The 14,946-nt window shown below is 36.4% G+C and overlaps 1 protein-coding gene across 8 annotated transcripts in view; it reads left to right on the top strand.

The window, feature by feature from the left end:
* The window catches only part of GOLGA4 (golgin A4), a 69,813-nt gene that overhangs the window by 13,139 nt on the left and 41,728 nt on the right, over window positions 1-14,946 (top strand). For 4 of the 8 annotated variants that reach the window (XM_076330795.1, XM_076330791.1, XM_076330792.1 and 1 more), the window contains exons 3-9: window positions 1,608-1,706; window positions 6,280-6,345; window positions 7,493-7,807; window positions 9,855-9,902; window positions 10,329-10,385; window positions 13,798-13,896; window positions 14,420-14,558. In XM_076330795.1, coding sequence (XP_076186910.1) covers window positions 1,608-1,706; window positions 6,280-6,345; window positions 7,493-7,807; window positions 9,855-9,902; window positions 10,329-10,385; window positions 13,798-13,896; window positions 14,420-14,558 — 823 coding nt within the window. The remainder of the gene's footprint in view (window positions 1-1,607; window positions 1,707-6,279; window positions 6,346-7,492; window positions 7,808-9,854; window positions 9,903-10,328; window positions 10,386-13,797; window positions 13,897-14,419; window positions 14,559-14,946) is intronic. The other 4 variants (XM_076330797.1, XM_076330796.1, XM_076330798.1 and 1 more) reach the window with 4 other exon arrangements.

The following is a 14,946-nucleotide window of genomic DNA, read 5'->3' on the forward strand; positions in this document are numbered from 1 at the left end:
ACAAGGGCAGCTGAATAATAGAAGTCAGAATTAATTGTCACTGTACTTACCAGTTTGAGAAGTAAAAGTTGGGCATAAATTTTAGAATTAGTGCTCTGCAGATACCCTGTCTGTAAAGACAGTTCACAATTTTGTAGATTTTGTAGTGGTTTTGGTTTGGGTTTTTTGTTGTTTTTTTTTTTTACCATGAACCAAAGCTTCTTTCCCTTTGTAGCTGTAGAAGGTCTTCTGATATAACTAGCAGGGTTCTCCAGCAATGGACATTTGTACTAGGCAGGGGGGTGTGTGTATGTGTATATATATGTATGTATGAATATAGTACAGAATTGAATAGGAGGCAATAAAAGCACATTGTTTAGGTTTTTATTTTGCTTTGTTTTTTGCAGGATTGGTAATTTAGGTCTCAGTTGCTCAGGTTTTTCAGTATTTATTTGTTTTTTTCAGCATAGAAATACATTAGAGAAAAGGCATAGGAAGTGAGTACCAACATTCAGAGGCTGTTGTGTATGGCTGTCACTGAACGTTAAGCACTTAATACATTTTCTGAAAGGGTTTCATGGACACAAATTGCAAGTCATGTAGCATTCCAGATCTTACACATGAAAATATTTTTTCTCTCTCAATTTGAATGTATGTAATTCATCTACTGGAGCTCTGGAGTCAATGTAGCAGTAACAAAAAAAAAAAAAAAATATCAAACTCTAACTTACATTGTAATAGATTTGATTCCTAAAAATACTATTTAGTAACTTGAAATAAACCAAAATTGTTCTGAAATAATGAGGAAGAAAAACCATACCATGTTTTGGTTCAGTCAGCAGACAGCACAGTTCTGAAATCTCAGCCTATAAGAAAGTTGAACGTTGAACTTCTGTGTGTGAGTAAAATCATGAGAGGAATATTTTTTTTAAATCTGTTACAGCATCCTAACAGCATTAGATTGCATTACATTACATGTATATATCCAGTTTGAATTCAAATTCCAGTCTCTTTCTCTTCATGTTTTTCGTCTCTAGGAATTTAAATCTCTTCCTTGATACTGATTTGATAAAGTGGTTAATTTGACTTGTGGTGTTTTTACAAAATAGTCTGCTAGTAGTTTGAAAAATTTTGTAAGGGATTTTTTTTAATGTAGTTAGAATTCTAGTGTATGAGAACACTAGAAGATAAATAGTCAAAAGCATGCAATATATATTGTTTATAACTGAAATACTGATAGAATTTTTAGAATAATGAGGTTTTTTGCACATAACAGAGCAAAGGAAGGTTCAGTGGTATCTGAAGATGTCATCCACAGAAGTTTTAAAAAAAACTACAATATTGATGCCTGAAACATTGTCTTTATCTTTAGCCAAACAAGGATTTTTTTTTTTAAATTGTGTGTTTCTTTACTTCTAAATTATCAAAACTGTATTTTGGCTGTTCTGAAATGATCTAATGCATATTTTCTGGTTATGTTCTGCTTTTATCAGTATCTGTTGTCTCAAACTGCTGTATTGTTTTATGATGTTTTTAATAGTGTGGAAAAATTGAGTAAAATCGTGCAACGTTCTTTACCTTATTACTTGATTTATTTTCATATTCCTACTTTTTGCATTGAATGACAGCTGCTAGCCGGGATGATAGCAGAACCTGCTTTTCTCTCTGAGTATACTATCTTTGCTTTGGATCCCACCAAACAACCTAAGCCACAGAGTGACGGTGTGGTGAGTCCTCCCACCCCTCTTAGTGATGCCTTTAGCAGGGGGAGGAGAGTACTGTACTAGAAGGCAAACCTAGTGTTGCTTGTGGCTTGTTCTCACAAAGGCATCTATCTTAACTATCCTGTTGCTAACCCTGCACTAAATTTCACAGAGGTAGTACCTGATAGCTCCTGGCTGGTGTGCTGTATGATGTGGATTTATTGTAATATAAATAAATTAACACGTTTTCTGTTATACAGGTAACCATACCCTACACAACTTTTAAATAATTGTTGCACAAGTTTGTTTGTATGTTTGTTGCTTAGAATTCATTAATGCCATTGGAAGTCTTCATTTTTATGTATGTCTGTATGTATTTCAAGATAAATGGATATGATAAACTGAGATTGTTTTTGTCTAAAAATTACTTGCTTTTTGCTGTGCACAGTGAAAGCCTCACAATGTTATTTACTACTAATGGTAGCAGGAAATAATCATCTCGCATAGACACTGAAATTCAGCTACTTCTAGTTGGTAACCTGGCAGCTATTATTGTGAGGATAAATAGTCTTTTTTTAGTAATTAGATTTTTTTTTTTAAATATGTCTGTCTTTGCCTTGAAATGTTGTTTTCATAGTATACAAGTGGAGAAGCTTAGTGAGAAGAGAACAAGGAGTGGAGAAAAAGAAGCAGGCATCAGGAGGAAAGCAGCCTTCTAACTTCTAACATACACACATACAAAGCTGTATTCTTCTCATTATTGTCACAGGATGAGATGGCATCTTTCACATGCTTCAGAGGCATGGCATTCCTGAGTCTGTAGTGATTCAAAACAGAGTGTTTTTTAGAGTCCCAGCTCATCCTCATACTTCATGATTACTTTGCTTTTCCAGTTTAGCAAGTGCTTTTTTGCTGTTCACGCAGAGGTTGAAAATGACAAGTCACTGAAAGCTATTACAGGATAGAAATTTGATAAGCAGATGGACATAGCACAGCACAGCATGTTGTGTTGGACTTGTCTCGCTCAAGCTAAGCAAGATTGTACTGAAACAGTGAAAAGTCTTCATTTGTTGTAAAGGGTTATGCTTGTTTAGAGCATGCCCTTAGAGCACAGATTCATTACTAGCTCTGTCATGGTGTTCTCAAGATTGAGCTTTTTGATGGGGAGCAAAGAGGACATTCAAACTGTGCTGAAATCTGTAGTTTTGAAATAGTTACTAGATTTTTTTTTCAATTCTAGGTATTTTGACCATATTCCAGGTCCAGTGATCACTACTTAAAGTTTCACTGTAAATTTAATTAAGCTTTTCTACACTTAGAGCATTAAACAGTTGTGGGCTGTTTTTCACTACACTACAGAATATCCCTAGTACAGTTGCATTTAAAAGAACCATATTTCTCTGAGTGCTCAAATGTTGTCTTTATATTATCTTTTAGTATATACTTTAGTGGCAGGAATCAGACTTGCATGTTTGTATACAAGACTGCATACATAGCAAATAATTATAATGTAAGAGTTATCGTTAATGTGTTACCAATGTGTATTAATATGTTACCTGTAAAACTGGTTTTGTTCTCTGAACTTTTTGAAAGCTCTAGAGCTGTACTCTCACAGTAAGAAGAAAATGATACAAAAGTTTATAGGGAAGAGAAGGGCCAATTATATACAAATATATATTAAAAAACCCACATTATATACATTTGGGAAACCTAGGTAAACTAAAGATGCAGGAGAGGGAAAGTTTCATCAACACACACAAATGCGTATTAATTCTGCTAAAACAGACCAGTATTTTAACTGTGTGCGCAAGTGATATGTGATCCAAGAGAGTGAGCATCTTAGAGAAGTGACTGTAAGTGTGGATTTTTTAGCATAGATGAAGTTAGTATAAACTCTTTAACTAAGTTGCATGGGTTTTGTTGCATGAAGAAACAGTTCAAATACTCTTGGACAGAGAGGTTTTTTAAAGAAAAATTAAAGGAAAATGAGGGAAGAAAATGCGTACGAAGCTCTCCTTCCTTCCTCCATAATTTACTCAATTTTGGAATACCTGAGAAGGAGGGAGAAAAGTAAACTTTTTTAAATGCAGACATTTAAGCTTTCACTTTTTAGGGTTACGAGTCTATTTATACCTTTGAGAAATAAGATGAACTAGTTTGCATTTCAGAAATAGGGAAGTAAGGAAGCACGAGTGTCACTAGAACGCCCTAATGTGCTTCAGTTAAAACTGAGCTCTGGTTTATACATCTTAATAACAAAAAAACACCTTTTTATTAGAGAATGTAAGTATAGCTCTCTTTGGATAGAGATATAGTTTTGTATGTTCTATGGGTTCATGGAGGAAAGACTTCTGTTGGTCTCCAGAAACCCTGATGTAACTCTGCTGTTTTTAAGACTTTAAAAGCGCCAGCCTGTGCTCTGTGATTCTGGTTTTGCTGAAACATCTCTTAAGGCTTATGAAAGGCTAGGGCTTTTAAGCTCTTCAAAGCCTCTTGAATCCGTATTTATATATAGCAACTTGGATTCATGCTTACCTTTCATTGTGTGGATAGCAGAATATGACCCTTTGCCCTAGAGCACAGTGACTTAGAATTGCGGCAGCTAGATACCTGTGGTGGTCCAGTTTTTATATAAAAGATTACCAATGTATCCCTTTTATGATTTATGCCAATAGAAAGTCTAATCCCAAATATAGGTTCTACTTTTGTTCACACAGATTGAATACAAAGATGTCAACACAATTAATAGGAAAATTTTAAAAGTGGTGACATTAGTTTTGAAATGGCATTTTTTTAAGGATCTTCATAGATCCTTAAATAGCAGCTTTTTAAGGTTCTTCACAGAAAAGAACAGCATCCATGGTTTTTATATTCATAAACACCTTACTAGAGTTAATAAATCTACTTAATCTTACGTTGTAAAATAGATCTTAAATATTATTAAATTATTCTTATGAATTAGATGTATAAACCCTCCATAGTTTCCTTTAATTCTTTTTATGGGTATCAGAGTATATGATTTTTGAAAGAAGTGTTTGTAGTTAGTTTGTAATTCTTGGTAAGGTGTTTGTCTTCCTCTGTTGTCAGTCCAGTACTAGCATGGTAGGTGCTTTGTAAATTATAAAGCAGAAGATAAATTTTTATTTGGTTTACCCTTATTATTAACTTTCCAGTTAGGAAATGAAAAAGAACAGGTAACGGAGCCGAGAAAAAAATGTAGGAGTGCTTCAGTTTAAAACCCAGTAACAGCTCTTAATCCACTAGGAATAAATCCACTGCAACAGGATAGTGCTTTGAAACAGAACACAGATTTCATTCAAGCCAGGTGAAGCGCAATTTCCAAATCCAAACAATATTGTATGGCTGGTTATTGCTCTTTTCGCTTTGTCTGCTCATTTCTCTGGCTTCTTTAACTGTCTGGATTTCTCTTTCCTCTGTGGTAATTTGTACTTTCTTAAGTTTGCTCCATGTCAAACCTTTCTGAAGCCCTTTTACACTGAATCATTCCTCTTCTACATTTACGTTTGTGCTTATCTGCGTATCCACACAGAATAGAAGCTGTGGGTGTAATCATGTAGCAGATACATGCATGATTATCATTGATATTTTAGTTGTATATACACCTTGGATTTTACAGCTTGCATGTAACTATCAGGGTATGTCTTGATAAAAAATTGGAAGTTACACTGCTTTTAGCTGAATTCCTCATGCTTTGTTCAATATGTCTCAGTGCTTTGCTTCTCTTGGGGGGAAAAAAATCATATCCAAGATGGTTTCTGGCATGTTTTGCTACTTCAGTTTGACCTGGTTTAAACACCAGAAAACCATCTGGATTTGAATACTTGACCACAGGACATAGGAAAAGGAGAATAGACAGACTAGGAACAGAAATGTCTGAACTCTGTTAAAAACCCAACAACAAAAAAAACCACCAAAAAACCCAAAACAAACCCAAAACTGTTGTTTTCTGTTGTGTTGGTTTTGGTTTTTTGGGTGGGTGGGGTTTTTTGTTTTTCTTTTTGTTTGGGAGTGCAGAGGAACATACATGTGAAGTCTTGTGCAGGATGTTTTTTCTGAAAGTCTTAATTTGCTTCCTGTGCTTGTTTGGAGTCTTAAACAGCCTGTTACCAGCACTTTTTTCCCAGGTAGTTTCCACACGCCACCCCCCCCACACCCCCCCTCAAATGTACTTAAACAGAGAAAGACAGTGTGATTCCACTGTTAATCCTGTTGGCTGTAAACAACACTGGTCATCAATTAGATTTTTCCTGCTATCATTTTGTCTTTTTGGTGTTTCTTTGATTTGTGCATAAATGTTACATAAATAACCATTATGAATAGTTTAATTGGAGATGTCAGCACTTGCAGATGTCTCATACTAATCCGTGCACACATAGCTGCTTTGTAGTTCTGTATATTGCAGCAATCTGTTTTGAATTTAACCAACTAGTTTGTTTGCATGAAGACAGCTTAATAAACATTCAAAAGAAAGTACTAAAAACACAGGCAAGGAAAAAGCACAGATGCTATTTGTAGGAATCAGTGAATTACAGTCCTTGTAGTCTATTCCTTCTAACAGTTGTTTTTCCTCCTGTAGAACTTAACTAAACAACCACTTCCCAGATCCACAGAAAACAATGGAAGTGGACTGGCCTCCCCGCAGGTATGGGGAGGATATGGGGGGTTTGTTTCCTCCTTCACTGCCGTGTTGTCTTTGTGTTACGTTGGCTTATATCTTCATGCTGGAGTAGGGATGACAAGTACTTGCCTGTCAGGATACTAGGGTGTTTTGTTTGTGTATAATCCCATTAGCTGGTATTAAGCATTGTCACTGATGCGTGGAGCTTTTTTTGTAGGGACAGGTTAGCAGTGTCTGACGGCATGCTGCGGGCTGCCCCCGTTGAGGTGCATCTCTGCTCATGGACACAGCCAGCACAGGATACGGAGCGTTAGCCTCACTTTCAAAAGTAGAGGGCATATTGCATGGCTAGAAAGCTGATTCCTAGCTGAAGGAAAAGAACTGATAAGCCTAAAAAAACTGCCACTGGTGATAAAGGTGGAGGTCATTCTTTAGTATGTCTCAGAAAAAGTTTAGCTTCCTGGAGTGGGATTAGCAGTGGCTCCTAGCACGTGTGTCCCAACACTTGACTGGGGGCAACATTGTGCAGTAATGCTTTCAAATCGCTTCTGTAGCACCAGCAGTGTATGGTACCATAGCACAGAACCTTTTGTTTTAGAACAGCATAAGTACTTCAGCTGCATAAATCAATAATCACATTTTATGTAAAAATCATAAAGCCCTTTAAAATAGTCTTTAATTTTAAGATGGCATGCTAGAACTATTGTACAAGGACTTTTACAATAAATTTGTTCTCTTAATCATAGGAAAATATCTTTGTGTCTTTGAGATAGATACAGTCTTCTGTTTAATACACCAAGAAGTGAGTCACACAACTTTTTTTTTTTTTTTTACATTTGGAACAACAGTAAATGCAACTATTTATTTTAGTTACATATTCTTCACTTTTTAAAGGGGTTACACAGAAATGCATTCTTTTAGAAGTTTAAATCAGAGCTGTAGTTTATTGGATTTAGTTGCTGTCTGAAATTGCCCACATCTGGTAGTGGCATGCTTGATTTTTCTGCACAAGGAGGTGATTCTTCTAAGGGAGTGGAAGCTATTTGGTGTCATGCATGTGTTAGGCAACAGTCGTTCCTTTGCCCAGGTCAGGTCTCTGTTTCCTAGGCTTTAGTGTGTCTGTCTGCCTAAAAGCAGTGCAGAAGTAATTCCTTGCTTTGAATTTTTGCAGCTGAGTGACAGTCAGTCTTTTGCCCAGAGGCTTCAGCTCCGAGTTCCCTCCATGGAGTCTTTGTTTCGAAGCCCAGTAAAAGAGTCCCTGTTCCGCTCTTCTTCTAAGGAGTCCCTGGTACGAACTTCTTCGAGAGACTCATTGAATCGACTGGACTTGGACGCAGCCGGTCCCACCTTTGACCCACCTTCCGACATTGAAAGTGAAACAGAAGAGCCTCCGGGAAATATGGACAGCCTCAGCAAAGAGCAGTTGCTGCAGCGACTGCGCAGAATGGAGCGCAGTTTGGGCAACTATAGGGGAAAATACTCAGAGGTAGGCAACGTTGTTACTGACTTACCTGGGCGGAGAGGGGGAAAGGATGAGGCTAACAGGTACTACGGTAGTGGATAATCTTTTTGTTATCCTATTTGGAGCAAATGGATCAACTTACAGCTGACATGGAAGTGAAGTTATTGTTGTAAGTCTAGTTATTTTTGGCCTAGATAGGCCAAATGTTTTTCTGGTAATAAAATGTGGAAATCCTTTTCTTCTCTTGTTTGTAAATGATTTCATGTTGTCAGCAATAGAGATTAATTGGTAGTTACTCACACAAAGTAGGCCTATGATGGTTTCTGCTGAAAGCCTGTAGCAAGGAGTGGAGTTCAGTACGGAGGTGAGCATGGCTTGTACTCGCATGACAGCAAATTTACTTTTCTTCTGAAACTTGTTCTTGAAGTACACAATGTATATTCCATGTACGTGCGATGGGCAAGCGTTTTGTTTTCAATAAATAAGTTCTGCTCCCCATAATTTCCAGATATTCCCTTGAATGAATTCATTCAAGGACTATTTCTTTTGCTATTTTAGTGAAAACCAATGACATCAGTAGTTTTGCTACTCATTTCCCAAATTGTTGGGAAAAGTAAAGCTTCCCAAGTGGTGGTGTTGGTTTTTTTTTTTTTTAAGTATGTGTGTTTTGCGTTTAAAACTGGCCATTTGCACTGTTTTTTGCAGTTCTTTAAATGTTTGCTGCCCTCAAATACAAAAATTCCTGTGCAGACTTTTGGCTATTACTGTCAAAATCCCTGGAATCTGAAACATGTATAAGGCAATTACAGTATTCAGCATATACCTGAAAAAACAGTTGTCTTCCATTAATTCAGGAATTGTTGTCTCCCCTTCATTTTTCATTCTCTTCTGGCTAGTATAATAAGATATATCTTTTAAAAGTTTATGTAAACAGTGTTGCCAAAATTAAAATTCTTCAGTTTGTAGGTTTGTTTTGGTGGTTGGGTTTTTTGGTGTTTTGGGTTTTTTTAGTGTAGTCTGTCCAGCAAGTCTTAATTTTCTCTACCAAAAAGGTCTGGGGTTTTTTTCTGTTTTTGTGAGTTTGTTTAGTTGAGTTGGAAAAAATTGTTTTGCTGGAGCTTGGAAGAAAGTAGTTTCAATATATAATGAGAATTTAAGATGTAAAATTCTTTTCTCATTTAAAGTAGGATACAAAGTTAGCATCTCAAAAAATACAGTAAGGGAAACCATCCATAGTAGTTTTAGTTTTCTTTTAAGTGCAAAATAAGTATGACTCTGAAATAAATTTTGAATTCTGAAAAATCCTAATTTATTTTAAATAAAAATTTGAAGCTGTCTTTTGACTTAGAGATTTCTGGTTTTGGTGTTTTGGATTTGTTTTCCTTTAATTTTTCAGCAATTTCAAAATGGAATGTTCTAGTTCCAAGTGCCATTATGCTACTTCAGCTTTGGACAGCTTAGGCAATTGTGATCAAATTTTTAATTAAACTAAATTGTGCAGTTACTCATGAAGTCCTTTTGTCAGCTTACAATGAGAAATATTGTCCACTTCCAGTCTTTCTTTGTCTGCTGGGTATATGCAAAGCACATGGGATGAGAACATTTCAGTATTACACAGACCGTTTTTTGCTGGACTTGTAAGTGTATTTTTTAATGCACACTCACTGTAAAATTAATTTTAGTTAGGCTGTCTGGGACGTGTACCCTTACAAATGTACATCCCTGTCAGGTAGCTGTCTGGGATGTAACTTTCTGATACAGCTGGTTTTTTGACTGCCTGTATTGAAGTATGGCTGTTCTTAGAGGTCTTTTTAGTGAAGGGAAAACTGTGCATGAATGCTGAGTAACCTCATTGTTTTGTCATGTAGGCTTTATTTTTTTAACACATTGGAGATATTTTAGACATGGAAAAAGCAAACATTGAGGAAAATTTAAGTATGTTTCTGTCAGAAGAGCTTTCTCAAGTGAAGTGAAGAGTTTGATAATGCAAATAGTGATACAACTAAGCAAATTATTTTGGTAGCTATAAGCGGATACATTATCATCATTATACCTGATTTCTGTATTTTAGCTAGTGTCTGCATATCAAGTTATCCAGCGGGAGAAGAAGAAGCTACAGGTAAGCATTAGTTTTCATCCTTTCTTACCGGAATGCTTTTCTGAATCTTAAAATGTGTAGTGCAAATACAGATTTAATTTTCAGTGCATTATGTGTGTGTATTTACACAATACGTTGTGTATGTGTGTATATATATGTGTAACAAGACTTTTTCTTAGCTGGGATTTCTAAGGAAGCCAAGCTAATATTGGTTTGTCAAAATAACTGTGAAGCTATTGTAATCCAGCCTATTTTATTGCATAAGCTGAATTCAGGTGATAGATTGCCAACTCACAGTTGGCAGTTTATGATAATACTTACACATGAAGTTTGACTTGAAAGAGAAATACAAATCACTAATTCTTCTGCTGAAATACAATTCTATGAATTTATTTATACTTTAAAGTTACATTCAGTACACCTGATGTTTATTCTTCCTTTTTTAAGGGCATTCTGAGTCAAAGTCAGGATAAAGCACTCCGCAGAATTGGAGAACTGAGAGAGGTAATTTCCTTTATTGATTGAATATTTACTATATACCATACATACATAGGATCTTTCTCTCCCCAGCTTTTGATTATTTTTTTTTGTTGTTGTTCACTTTACAAAATATTTTCTATCGCACAGCAGGGTTTTTTACCACTTGTTTTCATTTGTTTATATGGGATTATTTCTCTGGCTTGTTTCCTATTCAGCAGCTTATTGTCATACTCTAAGACAGAGCAGTTCATCGTACTGACTGAGCTGCTTTTCTATTCATTGTGAAATAGGTAGAAATGCCTGTGGTTCTTGCAGTATTGTTGGGCCCAGCAGTAGATGTCTCCCTGCAATTTGTTGCTCTTCTAGTATTGAGAAGTACTAATGTTAGGCAAATACAAGAAATAGGCACTTTTTAATAAAGTTTTTAATGACTATCAATAAAAAAACTTAGGATCAAATTTTTAAAAATACTCATCTTGATCTCAATTATAATATTTACATTGTTTTTATGGATTTGCAGTATAGTTTAATTTCAATCATAAAATCAGGTAGGTTGTGTTACGATTATTGTCTCCTTAGGTTATAGTGACATTAAAAGGAGAAGCTCTAATGTATTTGATATTGATAATAAACACATTGGGCTTAATTAAAAGACATGTACAAATTACTGGGCAGAGCAAATTAAAAGGGCAAGTTCAAAAAAACCATATTGTCAAGCCCTGGTGAAGCAGAATGTGAAGGTGAAGCCTTTTTACTGCCCCAAGAGCCAGTGTAGCATCAGGAGATGGGTGTGCGACGGCCTCTCTGTCCATGCTCTTGCCTCGCTTGGGAGCTGGATACCAGTTCGCTCAAAGCCACAGGCTTTCTCCGTGGCTGTACTCCTGTTTTTGGCATGTGCTGTGCCAAGCAGCAGCGCTGGCATGGAGGTTGCAAGAGCCATCAGACCATGGTGAGGAGGTCTCACCTTTGCCTGAAGGCAGGCTAGCTCCAGGCAGCTGGGCGTCTCACCTGCAGGCAGGGGCGAGGGTCGGTCTTTTGAGGGTGAGGGACGGCGACTGTGAGCATCTGGATGTGCATGTACCCAAGGCTCATGCTGACCCGCAAGGGCCTGCCCCATGCGACCAGTCAGGCAGCCAGTCATTTTGAAGGAGGTCACTGGCAAATTGCAGGGCACTCTTCTTCAGCGATGCGGAGCGTAATCCAGGTAAGCAGGCTGTGAATTGTGTGTGCCACGGCAGGTAGCATTTTGGTTCAGATCCGTGCTGCTTCTGCCCCAGCAGCTGAGAACAGTGGGCCAGAGTGCTGGGTGTGCTGTGCTTATCTTGAGCCCCCAGAGCCTGCGCCTGGGCTATTGTCCTGTCCTAAGCTAAACTGGCAGCCCATAGGAGGGGAAAACCCGCGGTGTTACTGACAGAAGTGGCTTGCCAATGTTTTTTTTTCCAGTTCACTACAAGGTCAAATGAAAGAAGCTCATTCTGTGTTAAGTCTATATCCGCATGCTCCAGTAGGTTTAGTTTTCCAGCTTATTGGTGCTTGATAAGGTTTGGAAGGCATATATGTACACCAGAGTTAAAGCTTTTGATTTTGAAAAAGGGTTGGATGTGTGCATACTTATTTTTCACTTCTTCTGTCATAGTCTTTCTGATTCATATATATAAAAGTTTTCTATATATATATATATATATTTCTGATTTTTTTATATATATATAAATTTGTATATATATTTGGCATAAAACTTAATTTCATTCTTACAAATTTGTAGATTTAAAGATTCCCTCAAATCTAACACTGGAATTCTTTTTTATTAATTGAAAAACTTCAAAAAGTAGTTTTTTGGTCCTTTGGAAGCTCAAGTGTTATAGCATTAGGTAAAACAGACTTAAAAGAAAAATTACAAATAAAATGGTACGTTTCCATTGTGGAAGCTAAAATGGTACATTCAACATTCTTCTCAGACAAGGATCAGAAGGGACTTTGGGAGGACTATTTCTGTGTTGGTTTCAGTAAATCTCTTTGGCACTTGTTCTTGCACTGAGCTGCTTTGCTTTGCTTGGAAGGAATTGCTTCTAAAGCTCAGAAGCACAAGGCAGAAGTGTGATCAGTAGGTGTTGAAAACCTGAGGCAATGAAGGGTTAAAAAGTGGATATAGTTACTTGGGAAGAGAGAGGAATAGTTTTCCCAGTGACGCCTTCCAGCACTGTCCTGCCTGTGTATGGCTGGGCAGGCTCAGCTCACACAGCTGTGGTTCTCAAAGCTGGTATCAGGCTCAGCTGTGGCAGCCGGGATTCCCTGTTGAAGGTAAGGGATAGACATCAAGAGAGCACAAAAGCAGGATTCAGAGTTGGAGGAAAGCAATGCAGGAAACACCTAGTGCCCTGTGTTTTGTCTCGTTTTGCTTTTTCATCCTTTCCATCATCCTCTGTCTTTGCCTGGCTAACAGAACCCGTGTTTATGGGGGGGTGCTTGCTTTTATACAAGCAATCTTTGCAGAATAATGGTCATAAAAGCATTAGTTTCCTAGGGTAAATCACTGGGAAGATATATATGGATGAAATAAACATATAAGTAAAAAAAAAAAAAAAAATACAAGTCTGGGAAATTATTTACAGTGCATGCATGAAATGTGTATGGTTCTGATTCAATAAGCAGTTAAGTGTGATTCTGATTCAATAAGCAGTTAAGTGTGAATTAATTTGACTTTAAATACATTTATTTTCTATTAGAACAATAATTATTTAAAGACATTAAAATATTTAAACTTTAAAAGCACAGGAGGTAAGTAAAAGAAACCTCCCTAAGGCAGTATTTATTTATAAGATTATGTAGGTCCTACTAATGCATTTAGGCAACATCTACAAGTTTCTAAGGGTGTTCAGCCAAATGAATGCAAGTAAGTTGCAAGTAAAGCCACATGGTTAAGTTCTTTGGCATTCTCTGGCTTTCTCATTTGAGACACGTTTGAGGAATAAAAAAGCCAACTTTCTGCTCTTATAAATGGCATTTGTCATATTAGAATGCTAGCATATTGAATGAGCATCAGAAAAATTTACATTTCTGCTGCTTATGTTGACTTAATCTGGTGGCTAAATGAAGAATCCAGTTTACTGAAGTGCAGTCTTCAACTTCCAGGAGAAATGTGTGCATGGAAAACAGTTTTCAGGAGCAGGCTTGAAGTGATCCCTACACAAACTTATTTTTAGGAAGAAAGAATCCTTGATAATTTTGCATCAAATCTAGACTCTTGCTGTTTTAATGCTGGTATTATAATGGGATGTTCTTACCATGTTGTATAGTAAAAGAAATATCCACTTTATGGTTGTATTCTGGGGTCACAACTGCGAAGAGGTATTTTTAATATTATTTCATAATATTTTGATAAGCCTTTTAAATTCACATTTCACTTTTCATTTGAGACACGTTTATTTATGATTCTCAGGAGCTCCAGATGGATCAACAAGCTAAGAAACATCTCCAAGAGGAATTTGATGCTTCCTTAGAAGAAAAGGATCAACTTATTAGTGTCCTGCAAACTCAGGTAACATACCTTACCCAACAGATGTTCTTTAAAACTGTTCTTCCTACTTTTTTTTTTAATTATGTATTTCCTATAATGCATGTCCATGTTTTATTATAATTGCTGCGATGTTGTAAAGCTTCTTGAGAATTTATGATTATCTAGAAGTTAAGTGCATCTTTGTAGAGGAGACCTTTGTAAAATCTCACTCAAGTTAAATATGATTGTTTGATTTGTGCTTAAATACCTTTGTAATGTCTTTGTTATCAAGAACATAACATTAGCAGATGTTTGAGCTAAAATTGCTTTGGCAAAATTTATGTGTTTTGCTTAATTGGTCTTTGTTTCTCCACTCATAATGATACTATTTTTTGATAATTGGAAACATAATTCTGATTTTAAAAAATGTTAAAAAGATTCAGATGGATTTTTCCTTTCTCTACTAGCTGATATCAATTTTATTTAACTCTCTCTAGTTTTGAAGATGAAAACATGATCTGCTTAGAATCCTTAGGTTTTTTAACAAAAAGAACATTTTGTTTAGGTATCGTTGCTGAAACAGAGGTTACAGAATGGTCAGATAGGCTCTGAATTGCCTGATCCAAATATCCAATCTGAACCACAAGTTCAAAGTCCAACAAAAGAAATCAGTACAGAAAATACTCTGGAACCAAGAAGCGATGGTAGGTATTGCGGCTTTTTCAAGAGATCTGGAATTTTGGGGAATAAGCCTGCTGTTATTTATGATGGAGTAACAATACTTAGGGCTGAACATGTCATAGTAAGGATATATTTTCTAGAAGGAGACAATTGTTTTGAAAACAGTGTGGCAGCTAGAGGACAGGATAACCCTTCTAAGACACTAAATTTTCATAAGAATTCAAATCTGATACAACTTGCCTTTGTCAATAATGATGATAGTATTGTAATTACTGCTTTTGCCAGTAGGGGTTGTTACTATCCCCGCTTAATATGATTAAGAGATTCTGTCCCCCGTAAGCAAGGACCTATCCCTGGAGTTTAGAGAGGAGACCAGTTGCCAGTCTTTTTTTTTTTTTTGTGTGTGTGTTT

The sequence above is a fragment of the Aptenodytes patagonicus genome, chromosome 2 (assembly GCF_965638725.1).
Source record: "Aptenodytes patagonicus chromosome 2, bAptPat1.pri.cur, whole genome shotgun sequence".
Taxonomy (NCBI): domain Eukaryota; kingdom Metazoa; phylum Chordata; class Aves; order Sphenisciformes; family Spheniscidae; genus Aptenodytes; species Aptenodytes patagonicus.